Below are 22,040 nucleotides of genomic sequence, written 5' to 3'. Positions count from 1 at the left end.
ATAGTGGGAATCCTAGCACTCTGGGGCTTGTTTTGTGGCTGCTAAAACATCAGACATTATTTCCTTCTCTCAGTCCATTCTGAAGCAAAAATTCAGCCCAGCAACTGGAAAACACTGATTTCCAGATCCTGCAATCATAGGAAATGCTCATCCGGTATGCAGGGCAGAATAACATCTCAGCCAGTTTTGGGCTGTGGAGTAAGTGATGTGATTTTTCTTTCGTCCTTTCTGGGCAGCTGCCCACCAGTCAGTTGCAGGCCCCCGTCTTTCACTTGTCCTACCTGCTGCATGGCTTTTTGCTGCTTAACCTGTTCCTTCACTAAGGGTTCTTTTATTCTAGAGGCTGCATCACCCCTTAGAAACTAAGTGGGAGCACAGACTGATCTCACCTAAGGAAGCACAGTGTGCTTGTGTAATTTTCTCTGACAGAAATCCACCTCTGATTATATGACACAGCAAGTTGGATGTGACAGCTGTCATCTGTTACCAAATGCAATAAGTGAATCGGCAAGAAAATCTGAGACATCCTTTCTGCTAGGAACTGGTTTGCACAGAAATGGGGAAAAGCCCTCCAAGGTACACAGAGAAACACCAAAGCAACTGCAGAATGCATGCCTTTAAGGGGCCTGCTGGAATATCCCCTCAGTGCTTGGTGTCTGGCTCCAACAGTCCCCCATTTCCCTGGGCACTGTGGTTCTGCCATTTGTTTCAGTCAGCCAGCACCACAGATGTTATTTTTACTCCCGTTTCATTACCTGTGTTGTTTGTGCAAGCGTAACGACATTGCTTCCCACGGTAAAGAGATGGAACATCAATCACCTAAGACACTGTTCCATTTCTTAAGTTGTGATACCAGGATTAAAAGAGCAGCCTCTTTGCTGTCATGGCAATAGAAAAGCATGGCACAGAGCAGATCTGATTAAGGTGGTGTCATGACTGCCACAAGGCACGTGACTCAGCTCCCTCGGAGAGCTCATAAGGAACATGACCTGGAATAACATCTGAGGCTTGATTTTCTCTAGCGTCTACCAGGTGCTAACTGATGAACAGAATGCTGAAGAGGACCTTTTAAAACTAAGAATATGCAGTACATTGGAAAAGCAGAGTTGTTCCTTTGACCCAAACACTATTCTAGCTCTCAACACTTTTTATCAGTGCAGGAATGTAATGCATCTCTGCAGTAACAGCAACACCAAATTAGTACTTACTATCTCAAAACACAGCTTTTACCCTTTGGTCTTGAGTGGTGTGACTGCTGGTGCTCCTGCTGCCTGTGTGATGAGAGCTGACATGTTCAAATGCTGCCTGGAGAAGCTATCAAGATTTTTCTGAGAAATAAAAACTTTATTTATTTATTTATTTATTTATTGCAGTTCAACTGTATTAACAGTAAATGGAACTTCTGGGGATAAAATAGTGATTTCTTGAGCTGCAGTTTCCTCTGACTGTGAAAATCATCCCTTACTGATTTCAAAAGCCACTGGAGAAAAAAACACAGAGATAGTAGAGCTTCTCAGAATGCAAGTACAAGCATGTATTCCTGCCTGTTTATTATGGGATGGACTTGTAAAGTGCAGTCAGATGGTCAAGCAGCTGAGTAGAAAATGTGTGTCTCTATTCTACATTAAGACTCATCTTAATGAACATTCTTCACAATATACATATTTACATAAGGAATGTCTTGCTTAGCATCAATGAACTTTCAAAAGACCCCTTGGCTTTCACAGACAAATGCAATTCTCATCTTTTTGAGACCACTGATGCAGCAGATATTAATGGGTTGCTTGTGTGTACGTGCATGCTGTTCCCACCATAAGCATCTGGGAGGGACAGAGCTGTACTCGGTGACACTGATGTGGAATAAAGTCCATAAACACTGTTTATAGAAGAACAGTTTCAATATTAGTATGTGTTAGATAATACAGTATCTGTAAATGAAATTTCATGTGAATTGATTCAATTATTTACCTAAAGCAATTACTCAGAATTATAGTTAACATATTATATAGATAATATTCATGCAGAATGAATGACAAGCAGTTAATACCTCAACACAGCACTGGACTGTTTACCACGTAATAATCCTCATTATCATGATTGTAGTAAACCTGTCTCTTAGAACACTGTGGCACTGAATCTTAGTATTTTTGCAGAATTTGGGACTGAAGTTTATTTAGAAGAGTTTCAATAGTTACAGCATGGACATGCTTTTTTTTAGTACTGTATTTGCAACTATTTTACTATTGAGATAAGAGAAGTAAAGATGTGCACTCAGGAGCCATGAAGTTGTTTTACTTAAACATCACAGTGACTGATTAATAAGTTCTCACTGACAGCTTTCCTTGTATTATCTGTTTTCCAGATACAATTTCTTCAGCTTGCTTTGTATTATAGGAAAACATGCTTTCTGCTTAGACAGTCTTGTGTTCTGTTTTCTTATTAGAGGAGAACCTTCATATACGTGATTTCAAACTTGCCAGCTTACTAAAACAGAATGGAGGAAAGAGAGCAGAGAAGGCACGTACCTTACACATAGTCTGTTTGGACTAAAATTATAAATTGTATGATCTGGAAGTAGTGCTATCATCACTGGTTTTGCTGGAACTGCCCCTTGGAAGCTTCCAGTTCAAGATTTATAGCTGTATGTTTACTTTTAAGAATTTGAGAAAATTGAGATGGCTGTACAGGTTTCTTAGGTGAGTGGCTCCTGTGCATATAAAACACAACTGTAAGGTACATCATCAGCCAGACTCTGGAGCTGGAAATACACAGGTGACTTCTTATTGCTAGGACAGATAGCAGAACTGGTGAATTTTAAGATTGCACACCAAAAAGAAAGTAATGGTCTATGCCCGAATGCCCAGATCTTATCCCTTGGACGACTTTGTAATCAGGTGCCAGGTACTGAGCTTTAATTCAGCTTTATTTTGCATTTTTGAGCTTGTAGAGTGACAGCAAACATACTACTGTTTCCACAGGTACTGCGATGGCTGCAGGAGTTTTGCTGCAAAATGAACTACCATACTCTTCGTTGCTAGAGAGCAGTGTGTATCTTGCAAATATGAGTTCAGGTAATGATTTTCTCACTTATGCTATTCATATAAACAGCTTAAATAAATTCTGAAAAAGAAGCAATTTTCCATAGGGGAAAAATGGACATTATTCCCAAATTTTAAGCATAAAATGTCTGTAACAAAAACAAACTGTGTGACTTCTCATTGCCACGATGTGTTGAGATGTCAAACTTTTCAGTAACTTTCAATTTGCCAAGTCTCTTGCTTAAAGAGATGGTTCCATGTTCAGAAGCTGCCTAGCTCTCTGAAGGCACAAAAAACCTTCAACAAAAAAACCCTTTCCAATATTGAAAGTTTCTGGGTGAGTACTTGCAAATCATGCTACATTAAGTGGAAAAATAATGGTATGCAGCATTTTCACTTGCTCATCTCTGGCTCCATTATCACTTGATATATACAGGAGAAAAGATTCTGGGAAGAAAAAGAGTTAAGAATTAAATGTGAGAAAGAATGTGATTAACTCAAAAGCATTTTTTGTTTGTTTGTTTGCTGGACATAGGCAGCACTTGAAGAACCTTTTTCATCTCCTTCCCTTCTCTTCAACCTGACACCCAGAATAAAAGCATATTTAAGTATTTCCCAATCTTCTTATATCAGCTTCATTAGGGTAGTCAGATCTTTGAGCTTTAACGTTCTCCTTTTCACATACGACATCACCACAGATGTTTCCAGATGCCTGGTTTCTACAGAAATCCTTACTGTGTCTTAAGAGTGGGGCTGCAGTGTTCAATATTCAGTCACTCAGTCCCTATTCAGTACCTGGAAGAAACGGCAGATTTTTGCCTCATGATTTTGTATCAGAAAAGAGCTTTCTCATATACATTTCCTCTTTAAGGGTTATGTTTCCATAACACAAAAGGAAAAATCAGACTGAACGTACAGTATACATCCTAACGAAAACACAGTGCGATTTTGTTAATTGACCAAAGCTATGGTGAGTTTTCCTCATCTCTCTGCTCTCTCCCCTTTAACACTCAGACAATTGGATGACTTTAAAAAAAAACCCACAACCACATTTCTGTAATCCATTCTCCACATAAGTTGCTTGAGAATGTTGTGCTTTTGAAAACGCAGTAATCTTCCTGGCCAGCTCATTCTCCTTCTTAGCACGCTGGCAGCAAAGTGGGAGGCAATTTGCCACCTAATATCTACCTTCAAAAGCCTAAAACACTCAACTGATGCATCTTCTCCTCCCTATAATCTGCTTTATCTCACTCTGTAGGGCTAACAGCTCTGGTTAATAAAAGAGCTGTGCCCTGAAAAAAAATAAGCCTTTTGTTTTGAGTAACAAATTGTGTTTGTTAGAAGATATGAATGGTCCAGAGTGAACAGTCTACAATTCATCATGCAATGAGCCATTTCAGTAGGAGCACACTAATCCCAATTATTACAGAGCTAATGATGCATTTTGCAGCAGCTCAGCGGAGGGAGAGAGGTGGTTGTGGAATGTAAAACCAGGAGGTGGGGGTGTATAATGTACTTACAGATTTCTCAGGAAGCAGAGCCTCCAAATACATTTTGATTGTTCTCTTGAATATACTATTTTGTGCCTGAGTTCTGAATGTATGTTATTTACAACTAACTAAAATACTCACATTGTTTATGGAAAAATGTTTTGGTTGTTCCCAGTCCATTTTCAAAATTATCTACTTGAAATGCAACTATTTTCATCAGCAGCGGAACACTTTGTCCCAAACAGAATCAATTCATATAGAATGTCACTGCCACGGGGCTGGCTGGCAGCAGAGCCCTCATTGTTTGTCACTATGGAGACAGCTCAGCCCATGCTGACTAGCTGCTCCAGCAGACGGAGGGATGCGCATCTCGCTGCAACTTCAGCGCTGAGCAACTTGGCTTTCAGACCCGTGCCTGCTCGGCAGCCGCGCTGGGCTGTCACTGGGGCTGGTCATCATGCAGGGCTCACCGCGGCGGCGCTCAGCAGTGAGTATTTTTAGCAACTTTTTCCAGGGTCGGAGGCATTCTTCCTCCGATCCCCTTCTTCGCATCATCCAGAGGCGCCGGAGCTCAGTTGTAGAGGTTCTCTCATCATCGACGCACCGGGTGATGGTGGCAATATCGTCGCTGAGCCCCGAGGAGCTGGATGCAACTTTTCCTGAGAAAAAAAGTAAAGTAGTTCTCGTTAAGACTGTTGGCAGTTCTGTTGTTGTTGTTGGCTCTGTTAACAAATTCATACACTTCTGTTGATCGTATTTTATATATACATGCGTAAAATAGTATTTTTTTTCCTGTGTTTGATATTTTGCTCATCGATTTCTTATCTGAAGATTAATGCATGCTTTTCATTGTAACATAAAATAGAAGCACACCTCCATACACCTGCCACACATATGTGGCTCTTTCTGATTTCAGGTGACTGTCAGTTGTTCCCCTGCACGGGGTATTGCACGCTGATAGCTTCATCAGGAAAAGAACACATTTGCTGTGACAAACACCAGCTTTAGTAATGCAAGCAAATGGGTTTTTTCCTCAGAATCCTTAGAGTCTGCCTTGAAAAATGAGTTGTAAACATAAACTGTATATTTATGCTCTTTGTAACTTTATCATTTAAGGTTGAACAAATACTTGTAGGGTGGAGATGAATTCACGAGGCTCTTATTAAGGGGGTTTTTGCCTCTGTTACAGGAAGTTCAAGGCGGCCGACAGCAAAATACACAAAAGTGGGGGAGCGCCTTCGCCACGTCATCCCTGGGCACATGCAGTGCTCGATGGCATGCGGGGGTCGTGCGTGCAAGTATGAGAATCCGGCTCGATGGAGTGACCAGGAGCAAGCTATTAAGGGGCTCTACTCTTCTTGGTAGTATGCAGCATTTACTGTCAAATGTAACTGGAGCTTTTATATATATAAAAAGAGAAGTCAAAGTAAACGGACATGAATTCTAATAAAAATATCCTGCACTACCGAGAGTTTTCACTGAGATTTAAATTCAAAGGAGTTAGAATGTGTTCGTAATGGAATTTCAAGTGAGGTAAAAAAATTTATTGGAGATTAAATATGTTTGAAAGAAGCATATTCATATAGGGCAATACTGACATGAAGCACACCTTCACATTCTTACTGATCTTCTAACAGTGAATGCTGTGCAGAAGCATAAAAGCCTTAAAGGGCCAAGCAGGGAGCAGCTCAGATTTCCATTCAAAGGAATGTTTTACTATGTTAATTGGACTGGCATTCAAACAATTCCAGTAAAGGTTTTTTGATGTGTAATATCTGTATCCGCTTAACAGGATTCATCACTAACACTGTATGATAAGAGATTTTTGAAAAAGAATTTCTAGTACATCAGCAGCACGTCATAATGAAAATAACACAGCAGCCTTATCTTGGCAAATTAATTCCCAGGAATTAACATAATTATTCTTCTTATTAATGTAAAAATAGTAAATATCATTATTTTTTTAATTCCTCAGGATAACAGATAACATACTGGCTATGGCTCGACCCTCAACAGAATTAATTGAAAAGTACAACATCATTGAACAGTTTGAAAGGTAAGAAAATTTACCCATTATTTATTGTACATATTACTAATAGAATTCCCAGTCTGTTTTCTCTTTCAACCTATATTTGGATTGTTGGTAAAGGTCCTTATTCTCCACTAGGCATAAACACGTATTTCATCTCTTCCTTCCTTAGATGTGGCATAAAAACCATAATTAACCTGCAGCGTCCTGGAGAGCACGCGAGCTGTGGGAATCCTCTGGAGCAAGAAAGTGGCTTCACCTACCTTCCTGAGGCGTTCATGGAGGCTGGCAGTACGTGCACTCCTGCTGCTGGGCCTCATTCATTATTCATTTCAGCTCCAGATATTTTTACTTGAATTTGCATGTCTTAAATAACTATGTAAGAAATGTTGCACAAGTTAGGGTGTAAGCATCAAAGCCAGGCTGGATGTGGCTCTGGGCAGCCTGGTCTGGTGGTTGGCAAACCTGCCCATGGCAGAGGGGTTGAAACTAGATGATCATTGAGGTCCTTTTCAACCTGGGCCATTCTATGATTCTATTATAAAGCTTGGCAAATATAATCCATGGTGAATTATCCACAACTCTATACCTAGTGCTTAGAAGAAAGAAGGGACAACAGCTGGTTAATTTTTTTCTTCTCAGTTCCCAAATATCTAATACGTTAATGGTGTTTCAAATTCTAGGACATTTCATTAGAAGCCATTTGTAATGACAGTATTTTTTGTGTTTCCATGTGATGACATGCGTAAATGCGCCTCTGTATAAGAAAAAGCTTTTGACTGAAGTAGTGCTTTAATTTCTAAAAGGGAAAAATGATGCTTTACTTCTAGATAGCTCAGTAATTTTTGTATGAATCATTCAGTTTTGTTAAATTTTTTGCATTCCAGCTGAACTTGAGTTTGACAGTCCAGTGCTAGCTTCATGCATTTATCAAATTGCAATAGGAAGAGTACTCTGAAATAGGAAAACAATCTCTTGTAAACAGTATGTAGTCAGATTCCCCCAAGAATCTTTATACAATTTTCTTAATATAATTTATTATTAGTCATCACTCCTCTGCATACAGTACCGAAAACTTTACTTTCACTAAAGCAAATAACTCATTCTCTTTTTGTTTTAGTTTATTTTTATAATTTTGGATGGAAGGATTATGGAGTGGCATCTCTTACTACTATACTTGATATGGTAAAAGTCATGGCTTTTGCGCTGCAGGAAGGCAGAGTGGCTGTTCACTGTCATGCGGGACTTGGACGGACAGGTATGTTGTTCTGCTGCACCAGAACTGCCTTTCTGAAGATGCAAAACATTCTCTGTTCATAAATTATTAATAATTTAAATTCACTGCAAGTTCTCTAAAGTCTTTATATATCTTTACAAGATCTCTAAAGTAATTAAAATATTAAACAAATCTGTGAAAATGATCTGTTAGTAGCTGGAAGAGATCAGTTTTAGTGTGTAAAAACAGCAACTTGCAAGGTTAGATTTTTTTTTTTTTAATTTGAGAGCAGTAATTCCCTGTTGCATTCAATGGGACAGTTTCCTTTTGGTGGCAAAAAAAGTCACCTAAAATTTCATTTACTCCTCGCTTTCTAAAGACCCATTTGCATAAGTTCTTCCCGTAGAAGCCTCCACTGCTCTCACTGAAAGTGTAGTGAGAATGGATTTACTGTCTTGTGGTCCAACAAAAGCAACTAACCCCACAGCATCATATAATAGTGGGCACAAAGCTTGTATCTTCACCTATATTCATTTTCATCCCATAGTTCTTCTGAATAATTGTTTTAGTTTGAAAATTCTTGAACCAATGCTTATGTTTCTGTGTTCCAGGTGTTCTAGTAGCTTGCTACTTAGTTTTTGCAACAAGAATGACTGCTGATCAAGCCATTCTTTTTGTCAGAGCAAAAAGGCCTAATTCTATTCAGACTAGAGGGCAGTTACTGTGCATCAGAGAATTCACTCAGTTTTTGATTCCTCTCAGAAATGTATTTGCTTGCTGTGAGCCCAAGGCACACAGGGTGACGCTGTCCCAGTACCTGACCCGCCAGAGACACCTGCTCCATGGTTACGAGAGCAGGCACCTCAAACACGTGCCAAAACTCATTCATCTAGTGTGCAAGCTGCTGCTAGACTTGGCTGAAAACAGACAAGTGGTAGAGGCAGAACTCTTAGACATAGCAGATCTCTCAGCTGAAATTGAAAAGACTGTCTCCCAGCTGGTGTCGACACAGCTGGATGGAGACCTCGCCAGGCAGGACAGTGACACGTCGGACTCCTCGCACACCCACTCGGCCACTTGTGACACGCAGGATTCTCTATTCTCCCTTGCACATGAATGTGATCCTCTTTGCAAAAGGAGGAACGTCGAATGCCTTCAGCCTCTGTCTCACGGGAGGAGGCGTCTAAGCTACAGTGACTCAGACTTAAGGAGAACTGAGTTCCTCTTAGAGCAAGGAGAAACGGCATGGACGGTACCTGCTCAGATATTACTGTGCAACAAACTTAAGCAGAACAGTGGTGAGGAGAGTTCTGCCACAGATGAACAAAAGCCACAGCTGGATTTAAACAAAGAAGCATTAGTGCGTAATACGTGTACAATTTGGAGTCAGACTAAGTTTAATTTGGATGGGCAAAAAGACGGATCTTCACTTTATCACAGAAGGAACTCTACCAAAGAAGTACAACGCAGCAGAACTTTTTCTTCAGGTCTAGCATCTCTCCACTATACCAGGGAGTCTGGAACACCAAGGCATAATTTCACCAATGAGGTTGGCCATAGAAAAGAACGTGAGACTCGTATGTACAGCAGACGAGTCTACGTCTCTGAGGACTCTGATTCTTCTTCTTCTTCTAAAGTGAACTTTTCCATTGGATGTGAAAGCCAAGGTAGCAGAGATCCGTCAGAGGCAATTCCACACATTGTTCTGCAGTCAGAATTAAGTTTGGAAGCTCGAAGAGTTTTGGCAGCAAAAGCACTTGCAAATATAAATGAATTTCTGGAAGAGGATGAAGTGAAGCAGAAGGTAGAAATGTGGCAGGTAATTTTTAATTTCAGTGTTACGTATTCTGAATATTTCACCGAGGTTAATTGTTAGAATGGCAAAAATGCCACCACGTGCTTTGAAATGGCACACTGGGACACAGATTTATGCTCTGTTTAAGAAAATAATTGTATTTGTCAGTTAGGAGTCAAATCGTTCAATAATATGTGAATAGAACCTACAAATTTCAGTACCCAACAGGAGGTTAGAACATTTTTTCAGGTTGTGTTCATCCATTTCACTAACTAATGAAATTTGGTGCTGTTATCTGTGGTTTAACTTAGCTCCTGATAGCATAGAAGTGCTACAGATTTTAAGTTAAAGTTATGTTGTTTTTAATCAGTGCTTCCTCTGAACTAATCAGAGGATTCTGCCTGTAATTCAGTAGAAACTTAACTGCTTATTTCAACTGCTTATTCTCAAAACCAAATCCTCCCAGCAGGAAGTAGTAATCCAGTGCTGTGTTATATATTCTGAGAGATAACAGGGAGATTCTGAGCTGCACTATTTACATCATCCTTCTGTTTTAAAGAATCATTTGCATTACTGCTGATCAACATTGATGTCATGGAAAAAAAAAGTTCTTTTTTTGTAACCATTAAATCTTCTTTTCATGTTGGAATGTAAGCAGCCTAGTACTGTTGCAATTGATAGGAATATTAGCAAAAGTAAATAGATTATGCATTTCTAGTTTCTTCTTCCTTTCCTTTCCTCTCCTTTTTTTGTTTTTTGTTTTTTGTTTTTTTTTAAAAGAAAGAACTGAATTCTCGAGATGGAGCTTGGGATAAAATCTCTACCGAGAGAGATCCTTTCATCCTCTGTAGCTTGATGTGGTCCTGGATAGAGCAACTGAAAGAGCCTATTATATCCAAAGATGATATTGACATGTTGGCAAAAAATTCCATAGAATCACAAGATGCACTTAACTTACTGAAAAAGGTAGATGTTTTATATGTCAATGCATTGTTTGAGCATGTTTTGTTACTCTATTCATTTGTGACCTTTAAACATGGAAATTAAACATTCAAAAAGCACCTTCAATCTCTTTTAAAAATCAGAATGGGGATATGCCTGATCACCCAGAAATTTCCAGAGCACTTTGAGACACACGAGAAGATTTTCTTCCATTGTGACTGTAACAATTATATAGAACAGCTCTTTAAGCTTGTGAAAATTCCCTCCTTACCTCCTACACCTGAAGGTTTCAATACAGGAAGGCACAGTCTGGTATTTAAACAGCAATAAATAAAAATTGAAAGTTAACTGTTTTTCATGAAAAGATTTCTTCTAATGAGCTGCTGTTCCTTTTATCCACCAGGAACAGTGTCAAACTATCCTTTGTATTTTACACTGTGTGGTGAACTTGCAAACGCTACCAGCTGATGTGGAGGAGGCCTTACTTGTTCGTGCTATTAAAGCTTTCACTAAGGCAAGTAACTGTCCAAGGCATCGTATTTGTTTGTTTAAATCATGAATCAGCAGAGCAGTAGAAGTGACAATAGTCCCTTCACACTTGGTGTACTTGTCCTGTCTCCATTCAGAATTTGTGGTTACCATCCTACATAAAAGATAGGGAATATTCTCAACAAGACCCCATTCTGTCACTGGAGCCAGTCCTTTCGTCTCCTTTTTCTGTCTCTGGATCACTTTCAATTCATGGACTTCTTCATATGAGGGAAAAGATGATTTTTAAGTGATGGGAATAAAAAGGCACTGGCAGTAGCTTACCAGAGGCTTCAGTGGACTGTATTACTTGGACTCTTCCCATCAGATTAAATTGCTTTCTAAATTACATCGTAGTTCAGCAGGTGGAAGTATTTAAAAAGAAAGTTCATCATTTTGCTTCCTAATCTCTTGTAAATCTACAGACATGCCAGCTGTTAAAATAATCATAACATTTCTTCATTAGTTTGTTTTGATGTTTAGGCAAAACTATTTACCATTAAGTACTCCGTAATGAAAGCACTCCATGTTTGTATTTGTTTGTTTGTTTTTTTAATAAACCTGAAAACTGATTTTTTAAATGTTGCTCATCTCTGCATTTTGCCATGTGACATCTGTTTAACAATTGAATTTCAATTTCTGCCTTTTATTAGACAAGCTTTGATTCCGAAGATGGACCATACATTTACAATACCCTGAAAAAAGTATTTAAGCAAACACTGGAAGAAAAAAGAAAAAAGCTGAAGGAAGGAACAGAGAATCCCTCTTGATTTCTGCACAGTGATGCTGAAGGATTAGATGGCTCTACCAAATTATTTTGCATTTTCCAGCTACTGTAATTTGTGCTATTTTGCATGATTTACCTAATGTTAGGTGGCAGCCATTCTTAACAAAACATTTTATTTTTTTAGAGGGAGTTTCATTGTGAACTGTTCTATCTACATGGTTCCAAGGAACAGCTCCTGTTTGACTGTACTGCAGCTTTTTGATTTCTAGTACTGTTTTATTTTATGAAATGTTCACTTGTTTTGAGCTGTATTTATTATTTAGAAACCTCTGTAATTGGCAAGCTATGCTTTGTACAAGTTACACAGTTGCCATAAGTTCAGTGCCATGGTACAAAAGGTTTGAATGGACTGAGTTAATGTTTATGTACTCAGTATGTTTACATTAATGTTACTTGATTTTTCTTTGAGGACAATAAATACTGACTGAAATAACTCTCCTTTTAGAAAATTTAAAATAAGAGAAATAACAGATCTTGAGGTCTGCTGTTAACAGCAGATGAAATAATTGCCACCAGTGCATTCCACAAAGGTGCTCCTCTAGAGAAATACGTTAAATTCTTTAAGTTACAAAGGTCTTAATTTAGCAACTTCTGTCAAAAAAAAAAAAAAAAAAAAGGCTTCTAATTTTTTCCTTAATGGAGAAGGAGTTTTTTCTTCTTAAATGCTTTGAATAAATTATTTTTTATTAAACTTTCATAGATTTTAAGTGAAAAAAAATATCAGACTTCTGGCCATACTTACGTTTTAGCAAAAACTTACATAAATAAGTGTCATAAAATAACACTCAAAAATAATCAGTGAAGATCTTATGATCTCTAATGCACTTTATAGAGCTATTTTCATCTAATAAGACAGAAAACAACTGGGATATCATCATATCTGCAGTTTTTGATTACAGCCTTAGGATTCAGGCTGGATTATCAGGATGCCGGATAAACAGTTCACCCATTTTGATATATGTGTAGCTAGACAAGAATTTGTCATTTAAAAAATATTTTTATTTGGCACTGCAAATGACTATTTGGAGTTAAAAGTAGACCAGTTTCATATGTGTATAAATTACACATGCTTTAACCTTTAGATGATTATATATCAAATTCAGAGCATGTTCTTTGGTAGAACCATCCTGAAATTAGCACGCTTGAAGGTAACTAGATACTAAATCACATGCATGAAAGCAGCTTTGTAGGAATGGGACATGGTATGCAGCTTAGCTTTAGCCAGCATGACTTAGCAGTGTGATTTCGGAATACTAAGATACATTTGCAGGTGTCATAGTTTCCCAGGGAATTACTTCTGCTTATGAAAGCTGAGCAGTTCCAAATAGGCAACACCAATTCCTGGTATGATACATAGTGAAGAGACCAGTTTGGAATTGTTTAAATTGGGGTAATTAACAAGGACTGCATGTCATTAAACCTAGCTAGAATAATCTGCTGTGAGTTAATGGCAGGTGTTTGCACTTGAAAAATTACCTACAGGTTGTCCATGCAGATGGATGCTGTAGAACTGGCTGCTTTTTTTATGTACTAATTTTTTTGTTTGTTTCAATGACAAATGTGGTTGCAATTGCCAACAAACGAACCACACCTGACTGAATCCATCATGGGAAAAAGAAACCAAGAATAGCCCATCTAAATGAATAATCAAGCCCACAGACATCAGCAGCATCCTATTAAGTCATTTCTTACCTGAGTGATGTATTTATTTTCCACATCATTTTCTCGTGCTCTTAACCTGACTCAAATCTGTGTGACAGCCTTGCAGCTGTGGGCTACGTGTGGGCAGGTTTCTCTTCATGCTTACCAGGAGCACTGCCAGGGCACGCTGACAGTCTGTTACCTAAACACACTGCGGCAAAACAGTCATGAGCTAGTGGCAGGATGGGACAGGACCCCATCTTCTGACCAGGAGGTTACCTCAATATCAGCAGCAGCAATGAAGTACCCCTCTGCAATAGCTACTGCAAGAGACCGCATAAAACAGTTTCTGAGCCTTACTGAGTCTTGTCAGAAGTGCAGAATCCACAAACCCCAACAAATGCCATACAGGAGAAACCCCTCCACTGGTGCAGCACTGCCTATCTCCATAACATCAGGACTTTTCTTGATCTTCTCCCACCTCAAGTCCACCAGCCAGCTCTCCCCTAGCTTGTAGCAAGTTACAGTACCTATCAAAATGTCGCCAGAGGAGTCCTGAATAGAAAAACATGCAAATAATGCCTCCTGTCCTCTTCTCACTCCCCATCCATCAGCAAACTTAGTCACTTGTTTTTACTTATGGGTTTCCATACAGAGATGTAACTTTTTTTAATAAGATGGAAATATTTAAAAGAAAAAAAAATATTTGTGAAATTTATACTACATCTTGGTCAAAACAACCAATAGTCTGAAAAATAGTAGGATCTTCCCTTCATTTTGACTCACGGATGAAAACCTTTAAGTAGTAAACAAATACCTCTTGCCGCTTCTTTTCCTTGGCTCCAGTTGTCTCCTGAGAGCAGCACTGCTCTGAGTCAAACACTTCAGTTCTTCTCTCTCCACCTGCACAGAAACAATAAGGTGAGATTTTCCTGTGGCTCTTGGATAAAAATCTATTTATTCTAGGTCTGGATCTGTCAGCACATCAATTGTGGACAGCTGCTAATAAAGACTTCTCCTATAGGATTCTATGTATTTTGAAGTGTAAACAATTCACACACACATTAGCTACTTTTTAAAGCATTTTGAGAAGGGAAAGTGATCTTAATTATCTGATCACCAGTGTCTTCAGGGTGCAATATTCACTTCATTCTTTGGCTTTAGGGTTGCTGAAAGATCAATAAAAGCCCATCAAGAAAGAGTAAATTTAGATTTATTGCTGTTCCAGCTTCTCGCTCTCCTGCAGCATAATGCAGAGCAGAAGAAAAGCAATGGACAATGACAGAGAGCAGCTCCTTCAGGAACACAGTGCACAGCACAGTTTCACTAAAGAAATAAGCAGTAGAGGTTAAAATGAAGAATTCCCTTCACTTCAGTGGCATGGTGTAAGAGGTACAGTGGCACTCCCTGCCCACTTTGCACATCTATTTTCCACAGAGGACTGTGCAGTCGATTTGTTTTGGAGTTACAACATATGACAGAGTAGCAGATTAATAAAATTTGATAGGGCACGTTTTGATCAGTGTAACCTAGCTTTTTGGCACGTTAACACATTTACTCTAAAGAATAAGCTGAGGCCAGTTAGCATAAAATGCCTGCATAACCACCACAACCCCAGTGAGGATGGAGCCTGGGTCCTGTCCCCACGGCCCAACCAGACAGAATCCTTCCTTGAATCCTGGTTGATTGTAGCCCCACTTGACACCAAGGAAAGGGCTCTACCAACAGAAAACAAACTTAATTAGTCAAGATACTAATTTAGCGCACAGAAAATTTAAAGAAAATATCCTCCACAAGAACTTAAAGCAAAAAAAAAAAAAAAAAAAAGAAAGCAAAAAAAGAAAGCATTCAGTGTTGGCACTGTCACCGAGCGCTGCAAGTGTTGAAAATAACACTGTACTTCCCACACAAGGTTTCCACGCACCTCCATTGATACTTCCCCTCACATGCCTATTTTTACACCTGTACATCCTATCTGTTCCAGAGCACACTTGAGAGCACCTGCTGCCAGTCTGCACCACCTGATGTGAGCTGTAGGACACAGATTATGGGAAAAGGAGGACTCAAGGTGAGAGCAGCAACAGGCTGCTGTTGGGAAATGGGGATTACAGATTGTCTTCAACATTTACTGGTGACTAGGCAATCCTGATTGGTCTGCAATCAGACTGAACACTCAAGCAGGCATTTTGTCTTCAGTGGCTGGAAGACACTTATTCCTTTCACTTTCTCTGGGAAGGGTCTTGAATCAGGAGGACCGTGGAGAAGTAGCTCTCCTTAACTACGGGGCTGAGGCCTGCTGGCTGCACTGAACACAGAAACCTTTCATATATTTCAGTATCTGGCAGTAGGTCCCTAGAAGCTTGTTACTGGAATGTTCCTCAGATGCCATTTTTACTTTCAATGTCATGAGTGATCCTGTTCCCTAAAAAACATTTTAAAGCAGTTAGTGATAATGTAAGAAACATTGCTAGCAAGGTGTGGGCTGACTTTCTGGAGAAGCTTTCAGCACAAGGCAATGATAATGTGAATTCAAATGACTGAACAAAAGCAAAAAACGATTCTAAAAGAAAAGAAAAAAAGCAGGTAATAAAATAATTTACCACCTTAAGCAACTTGTCTTGCATTGAGATGTAAAACTCTTCTAATCAAAGCTACAGATGCTGAGCAACTTCAACATCTGAACGTTAAACACCCAAGGAAGTACCTAACTCAAGCCCAAGGTGTTCGAACAAAAGGGAACATTCTGGTGTAATACAGCAATTTGCAGAGGGGCCTGGTGAGATCAGAGATGCAGAAGACCCAATTAAGCTGTCAGAGGGAGCAGCTGCTGCCATGGAGCTGTTACTACAGAGATATGAGCTGGTACAAGAATGCCAGGCTGCCAGCAGAGAGGGGCTGTCTGATGCAGTCAGAGACCAGCATGGAGGGCTTTAGAGAGATGCTGTTGGGCCCCATATGCCTGGTGCTGTTCACCCCTCCTGTCCTGGTCCTGCCCAACCTTGGCATGCAATGCATGGAGAAGACACACTGAGAACAGAAAATAACTGGAACAGTTATTTTAATATTCACGTCTTAGAAACTTCTGTAAGTGCAAATTCCCCCCATGAACGGCTTCCTTAGGGATAATTCTGCTGCCATTAACACGCATCGGTTTAAAACCTCCTCACAGTCCTTATGGAGACAAAAGTTAAGTTCTGAAAATGTTTATATTCCCTGAATATGAATGGACTGAAAGTGTCTATGTTCCCTGTCTAGTGTGCAAGTAAACTGTGACTTCAGAGAGTAAAATGTTCAGAACTGGACTCTCACAGTGCTCTTAGGACTTGCCTCTGAATATGAAAACTAAAAAACGATACAATTTTTACCTGTTAACAGAAATTACAATCGTATCTGCTTGCATTGCTAAGTTCTGTATTCCCAAATAAACAATGCAAGTCTTGTTGATTTAGGATAAACTCTTTATACCCAGACACAAAGTATGGGCGGCTGATGGTCATGAGCCTCAAAGTCACAAATACATGGTTGAATGAAATGGCTGCCTACATATTTCTGCACTATTTCACTATGGTTCAAAACTCATTAATGTAAATAAACACAAATTATGCATTTTTCCACATAAGACTGAATTATCAGAAAAATAAATTGTTCCTGTTCCTGTAACCCTCAAATTATATTACTTTTTTTCCCTTCATTTAAAGGTCACTTATTTGAGGAGCAAAGGAATCACTGGCCTGATAAGAAAAAAAACTTCATGCATAGGTACTTGAGTTTGAATAGTTCCTAGGGTCAAACACAGGTAGCCTACAGTTTGAGAGAAAAACAAAGAATCACAGAATACCCCAAGTTGGCAGGGACCACGAGGATCATCATGCCCAGCTCCTGGCTCCACACAGAACCACCAAAAACCAAACCCTATGTCTGAAGGCATTCTCCAAACACTCCTTGAGCTCCAGCAGCTTGGGGCAATGTTGGCAGACACAATTATTTATATTTCATTTGGAACTATTCCGAACACTACCGAAAGATATGTTGATGACTGAACACATAACTTTATATCAATTGATTTCACGCAGGAAAGGGAAAAGCTGTTTAAAAAACAAGCAGCTGGTGTTGCAGACATTCTGGTAATGATTGACATGGTTGGAGTTAGTTTGTTGATGGGCATTCTGCACTGAACAGCTGAAATGCTCTCAAAGTTACACAATGACTTTTCTACCAAACTGGAAAAAGTGCAAGAAGCGTCAAACAAAGCTGAAGCGTGTGAGCAGACTTCCCATCACATGGAAGCCCTCCTAGAACAGCATGTACATTCTGTATAACTTCTACAGGAGGACAAAAAACTCAGGGAAAAAAAAAAGTAAAAATGCTCTAAGAAAAGGCTTCACATCGAGAGCCATGAAAGTACATTTAATTTAAACAGTACTTTGAAAGCATTCATAGGAGAGTCTCTGTGCACTGCTTGCCAGGAGGCGCTGCCAAAGCCCACAGACATACAACGATTCTGAAAACACAGCCTCATCCACACTGCAGCACTAAAGCAAGTGCTAACATTGAAGCATGTCAGGTTTTACTCTCTATTAGAAGTGTAATTTACATCCCAAGCCCTACATATGATCTTTAAACCACCAACAAACACAATTCCTTATAAGCCTACCTACTAAGGTAAGCTAATAAATACTGTAAGAGAATTGCAAGGTAATGTAAATATGTTTTAAAATTAGGCTACAACACCATGGTTTTTGTAATCTGCCTAATAATCTTTGTCCAGTGGCAAAGAACAGCTGGCAACGCACTCATGAATGCATCTTTTATAATACAGGTACAGGGCCTATCTACCTCTTTGTTTCCTTACATAAATTATCTGCATTCCTTAGCTAACTAAAACAAAAACATTTCTGTTTCTCAAAGTCATTTCTGCTCAACTTCCGCACATTTTAGTTATGGAAAAATTAAAAGTTATCAGACTGGCTTTCCCTTGGCTCTCCTAGAAGCATCAGAATTACTTTTTTGAAAACCCAATGTACACAGGACACAACAATATTACTGGTGCTATCTGAGAAGAAGCCCACAGAACCCTGAGTATTACATTCTATACACAGAAGGATTTGCTTCCCAGCTCAACTCTGGGCTAGCGTGTGCCTACTCAGCGCCAAACCTCTCCATGTGAATACAGGTGTGATAACTGAGGAGACTTGCTCCAACTGTGAGAGTAACCAGTTGCCACTTCTGTATTAGAAAAATCCAGAAACAGAAAACAAGTTCCACTAGTTCCATTGCTGCCTCTGTGCCACATACACCAGCCTGAGAGTCTCCATGCTCCAACACCATCATGTCTACTGACACCTTCTTCACCTTTACTATTCTAGCTGTCTTCTAATTTTATATAATTTGCGAAGTCATACGAACTGGCATTTTGTCTTACATGTCATTGTTACACTCTGCGACCAACCACAAATTTTATCATACTTTTATCTCTTGCTACTCAGTTAGAGAGCTGTCCTGAGATGCTATTCCACTGCTGTTTAGTTGTAATGAATACTGTGTTTAAAAGGTAAACTGAGCTTCAGGAGATCAAGGTTACACCTTGCCATGCCTTGCTGCCTGCAATGTTAAGCAACGCTTAACAAGTCAAACCACCAGAGTAATGTCATTGTCATTTCTGATATTTTACATTTGGTGTAAGCACAGCTCAGGTGAGGTATGAGGAAATCCCCAGGGGTGCAGCTCCAGCAGCTCACTGAAGCCAATGCAGTGCATCCACTGCATCATCAGCTAGGGTCAGGGCTTCTCCAAGGAGCTTGACTTGACAGGCTTGTCATAACAACTGGTTTATACATCTACTTTCTTCTGTACTCATATCAACTGTATTTGTCCACAGTGTTTACTGTCAGCATCTCCTAGACTGGGTCCACTTTTAGCTGGAGAAAAGGCTTTAAACCCTCTGTTTGCCATCTGGCCTTGAAAAGAGTAAGATGAGCAGAACTGTTTGGGCTGTTTCACAAAATCAAAGACTGTTCCTAGAATATGACATTTCAAGACACATCCTTTCAATGTTTCCCAATCAGTTTCAAAGTAACCACCTAGCTATTGAAAATCATTCCGTAGTAATTTTTTATATATATATTTATATTTTTATATATAAAGCACCTATCACCTGATTGATAAACATTCTTTGGAACCATTTTGATGGCAGGGGTAAGAACAGGAGTCAGCCTGTTAGTATCTCAGCATTTCCATTTCCAACCAATTGAAAAAAAAAAAAAAAAAAGCCACAAGACTTTGCTGCCAGCCTGACATGCTGGCGTTTAATACTGCTACTCCATCAGGGTTGGAGGGAGACTTATTGTGAATGGCAACAGTTTGCACTGTGACTTCTTCAGTGACTTCTTCAGGAATGAGCATTCCAGTAAAATGGACAGACTGGCATTCCTAATAGAGTCTAAGTCTATCTTATGTTTCTCAGAAAGTGATAGAACAATTCACTTTCTGAAGAAAAAACTGTCACTTCAGCAACTGGTTTCTCTTTCCTAAGCCAAAACCAATGTGCCTTTCCAATTATGGGTGTAACAAACAACGGCCACTCATGAATCAGCAAGCCTCAGGCTATGCAGCAGGCCTGGGAGAACATCCCCACTCAGTATTTCCTGCTCTGGAAATAAATGTGTCATCTGTAGAACGCTTCATTTTTGAAAAATGCTTCTGAGTCTCTTCTCGTTTATCCAACAGCCGGAATCAACCTCCTTAGCTCGCTCCAGCAATTCTCACTATAGACACCAGAAATTAATAGAAATGTGTATTTGAATTTACATATGAAATCCCATCACGGCTACTTCTAGTAATTGTCTGTGTGTTAAGAAGAACTATCTCAGAGCCTAGACACAGTAAGTGCTGAGACAGCTCGTCACTGCTGCGTGCTTGAGAGCAACAAGCGTCGTTCCTGGGTGTTCTGACCCCATCTTGTGACCGGCAGTGGAAACGCAGGAGCTATGAAAGATGCCTGGCCGAGACCAAAGGGAAGTTTCTCACCCAACCAAGTGCTGCTGCTTCTGTACTCATCAGAGAATGAATCAAATTACACCTGAATGTGAAAATTAAAATGTAATTTAATAGCTGGCAAAATTTATGCGACAGAGTTTTACCTGAACAAGGATGAAAATCGCATTTGGGTTTAACTTTTGGCTTTGGAGGCATCTCTCCTTTCTTTGTTCTGCAGACCAAGCAGCTGGCTCCCAGTCAACCATTCGCCATTCTAGTCACTGAAAACAAGGCCCCATGTCCCTTCTCACATTCGTGATAAAAATAATTATTGGTGAAGCATGATGGAACACCACATGCATAAGGACTTCACCATATACATTCTAAACTCTTACAATTGTCAAGAAATCACAAAAGCTTTGTGATTTATAACATTTCTCAAAAGAATAGAAAAGCAAAGATTGCAGAGATTGAAGGCTTCTTTATGCATGCACTTTTAATGGTATGCTATCATAGAGTCGTTGAGATTGGAAAAGACCACTAAGATCATCTAGTGCAACTGTCAGCCCATCCCCACCATGCCCACTGTGTACTTCAGTGCCACACCTACATCTTCGTGAGCACCTCCAAGGACAGTGACTCCACCACCTCCCCAGGCAGCTCATTCCAAAGCTTTACCACTCTTTCTGAGAAGTTCTGTCTAACACACAGCACAGCTTGAGGCCATTCCCTCCCATCCTGTTGCTGGTACCTGGAAGAAGCAGCCAACCCCCACCTTGCCGCAACCACACAGTTGCAGAGAGCAGCAAGGTCTCCCTAAGCCTACTCTTTCCCAGCCTGAACAATCAGTCAGATAAAACGTATCCTATTGGTCAATATCAAGAGACACGGGAAAGAAGTTTTGCATTTGAAGGCTGATCTTAAACTCAGCATTTAGCTCTGGGAGCTTTTACCAACCCACAAAAACAGCACTGAAGACACAAACTGCAGGACCACCTCCTCTGGAAGAAGCCGTGCCCTACAGGTGCTGCATACCCCAAACCATGCTGAAACTCATTAGGAACACAGGAGAAGAAAATGTTTGGAACAACACAGTTACAGAGGTGACAGCCCGGTTGGCCTGGCATGCACTGCTTGAAAACGTGGGCTAGCTGAGATAATCCTGATTCACATCGGCTTATCTCAAAGCTCCAGACTTCTTCACAACCACTGGTGTCAGTTCTCAACTTAAGTATCTTGCGCCAACCAGCCGAACCGCAGAGGCGATGAAACAAGCACGGCTGGATGCAGCTGGGATGCAGTGCCTGTAAGCGGCGGGGCAGCAATGAAAAGCGCTCCAGCCGCTGCCTGCCCTCCTGGAGCTCAGCACGCAGCCGACACCAGGCCCGGCCCCACCCCTGCCAGCAGCAGCACGTGCGCTGCCGAGAAGGCCTCGGCCGGCCCTGGGCACACGGAAAGAGACTCGAGGGATGAGGCTGAGGCATCCGCGGGCCTCCAGGACAGGACACGCCGCTGCCCCACCCGCACCGCCAGCCCCTGCCGCACCGCCGGGGGGCGCCATTTTAGGAGTACCCCGATGCCGCCTCCAATAAATGGCGG

General features: G+C 40.2%; 1 protein-coding gene and 1 long non-coding RNA gene across 7 annotated transcripts in view; one reads left to right on the top strand and one right to left on the bottom strand.

Annotated features, from left to right (window-relative positions):
* Positions 1–12,258, top strand: part of PTPDC1 (protein tyrosine phosphatase domain containing 1) — an 18,340-nt gene extending 6,082 nt beyond the window's left edge. The window contains exons 1-10 of one of the 6 annotated variants that reach the window (XM_010718460.4): positions 2,981–3,071; positions 5,088–5,199; positions 5,718–5,889; positions 6,504–6,584; positions 6,730–6,848; positions 7,678–7,815; positions 8,385–9,592; positions 10,349–10,534; positions 10,914–11,024; positions 11,692–12,258. In XM_010718460.4, the coding sequence (XP_010716762.2) occupies positions 5,139–5,199; positions 5,718–5,889; positions 6,504–6,584; positions 6,730–6,848; positions 7,678–7,815; positions 8,385–9,592; positions 10,349–10,534; positions 10,914–11,024; positions 11,692–11,808 (2,193 nt within the window). In that variant the 5' untranslated portion in view covers positions 2,981–3,071; positions 5,088–5,138 and the 3' untranslated portion in view covers positions 11,809–12,258. The other 5 variants (XM_085235725.1, XM_085235727.1, XM_019620056.3 and 2 more) reach the window with 5 other exon arrangements.
* LOC146543403 (uncharacterized) lies at positions 8,014–22,040 on the bottom strand. The gene is made up of 2 exons (XR_014886347.1): positions 20,606–22,040; positions 8,014–14,369 (listed from the first exon to the last, which is right to left on the bottom strand). It is a non-coding gene; the product is annotated as an uncharacterized LOC146543403 (long non-coding RNA).

Source organism: Meleagris gallopavo, chromosome 14 (genome assembly GCF_905368555.1).
Source record: "Meleagris gallopavo chromosome 14, MGAL_WU_HG_1.1, whole genome shotgun sequence".
In the NCBI taxonomy this organism is placed as follows: Eukaryota; Metazoa; Chordata; class Aves; order Galliformes; family Phasianidae; genus Meleagris; species Meleagris gallopavo.
Note: the sequence above shows the minus strand (reverse complement) of the source record. Positions and strands in the feature narration are given on the sequence as shown.